General features: G+C 59.3%; 1 protein-coding gene across 1 annotated transcript in view; it reads left to right on the top strand.

Annotated features, from left to right (window-relative positions):
- Window positions 1-205: 205 nt before the first annotated feature.
- Window positions 206-1931, top strand: part of LOC108381184 (gamma-aminobutyric acid type B receptor subunit 1-like) — a gene marked incomplete at its 5' end in the record, with an annotated part of 3343 nt that continues 1617 nt past the window's right edge. The window contains 3 exon segments of the mRNA XM_017637598.1: window positions 206-819; window positions 1062-1594; window positions 1664-1931. The exon segment at window positions 1664-1931 is cut by the window's right edge and continues 3 nt beyond it. Of these exon segments, the coding sequence (XP_017493087.1) occupies window positions 206-819; window positions 1062-1594; window positions 1664-1931 (1415 nt within the window).

Raw genomic sequence — 1931 nt, 5'->3', positions numbered from 1 at the left:
GTGCGAAGATGGAGAACAATGAAGAGCTTCCTGAAAGAAAACCCGTAAACAAATGATCAAAGATTATCAGACATAATCACCGCCATTACCAAAAAAATACTCACAATGAAGTCGTCCCCTTACCTACCTTTTCTGGTGGCCATCACCGCCTCAGTGGTGGCCTCACTGTACACTGTTTCCTCCACTGCCTCTCCTCCTCCTTCAGTCTCCGCCGTCCTCGAGTCGCCCAGTGGTGAAGAAGCAGCAGCTTCTGTTTCCAATGGCAGACAACTTCAGCCGCAGCAGCAGCAGCAGCAAATTCCCTCGCACTACTCTGCCGTGCGGCGCAAGCCGCTGGACCGGAGCAAGCTGAAGTACATCGAGATCGGCGGCCTCTTCCCCATGAACGGCACCACCGGGTGGATCGGCGGCCAGGGCTGCCTGCCCGCCGCCATGATGGCCCTCGAGGACGTCAACAACAACGACCTCCTCCTCAGCGGCTACTACCTGAACCTGACGTGGAACAACTCGCAGTGCGACCCCGGCCTGGGCACCGCCATCCTCTACGACCTCATCTACACGCCCCCAAATAAAACGCTGATTCTGGGCGGGTGCAGCATCGTCTGCACGACCATCGCCGAGACGGCCAAGATGTACAACCTCATTGTGGTCGGCTACGGGTCGAGCAGTCCGGCGCTGTCCGACCGCCAGCGCTTTCCCACCTTCTTCCGGACGCATCCCTCCGCCACCATTCACAATCCGACGAGGGTGAAGCTCTTTAAGAAGTTCAAGTGGACGCGCATCGCCATCATCCTCGAGGCGGAGGAGCTCTTTGTGACGGTAAGCGAGGGAAACTAAACAAAAACAAAAAAAGAAGTTTAGTGAATGCAAAACTTACCCTCTCCTTTCTTTCCTCCCACTTCTAGACCGGCGCCGACCTGGAGACGAAGTGCAAGGACGCAGGCATCGACGTCCTCACGCGCATCTCCTTCCTCGGNAAGCGAGGGAAACTAAACAAAAACAAAAAAAGAAGTTTAGTGAATGCAAAACTTACCCTCTCCTTTCTTTCCTCCCACTTCTAGACCGGCGCCGACCTGGAGACGAAGTGCAAGGACGCAGGCATCGACGTCCTCACGCGCATCTCCTTCCTCGGCGACCCCTCCGAGGCGGTGAAGAGCCTCGTCCGTACCGACGCGCGCATCATCGTCGCCATGGCCTACGGCGGCGCCGCCCGCAAGATGATGTGCGCCGCCTACTGGCACAACCTCTACGGAAAGCAGCACGTGTGGTTCCTCATCGGCTGGTACGAAGACAACTGGTTCCACCCCGCCCCGGACGCCGGCATCAACTGCACCATGGAGCAGATGCTGAGCGTCGTGGAGAAGCACATCACCACGGAGGCGCTGGTGCTGAACCAGGGCACGCAGAAGACCATTGCGGGGATGACGGCGCAGGAGTGGCTGACCGAGTACGAGACCCGGCAGCTGCCGCGGTACGCCGAGTGGCTGCCGCCGGGCGGCAAGCCGCAGGAGGGCTTCCAGGAGGCGCCCCTCGCCTACGACGCCATCTGGGCGGTCGCCTTCGCCCTCAACAAGTCCATTGAGCGGCTGTCCAAGTGAGTTGGGGTGGGAGGAAAAGTGGGGTTAGAAATGACCAACAAAAACTCACCACCCCCCCCCCTTAGGTTCAACAAATCGCTGGACGACTTCAACTACGACAACCGCGAGATCACCGAGATCATCAAGGAGGAGCTGACGCAGGTGCAGTTTCTCGGCGTCAGCGGCACCGTCGCCTTCGACGAGGCCGGCGACCGCATCAGCTGGACGCAGATCGAGCAGATGGTCAACGGCAAGTACATTCCCCTCGGCTTCTACGACACCAACACCGAGAATCTGACGTGGAACGAGGCGGAGCAGTGGGTCGGCGGGCGGCCGCCCCGCGACCGCACCGAG

This window comes from Rhagoletis zephyria, unplaced genomic scaffold (assembly GCF_001687245.7).
Source record: "Rhagoletis zephyria isolate East Lansing unplaced genomic scaffold, Rhagoletis_zephyria_1.1 Rzeph_scaffold_21697, whole genome shotgun sequence".
In the NCBI taxonomy this organism is placed as follows: domain Eukaryota; kingdom Metazoa; phylum Arthropoda; class Insecta; order Diptera; family Tephritidae; genus Rhagoletis; species Rhagoletis zephyria.
The sequence above is the reverse complement of the archived record's forward strand: the minus strand, read 5'-3'. Positions and strand labels throughout refer to the sequence as shown.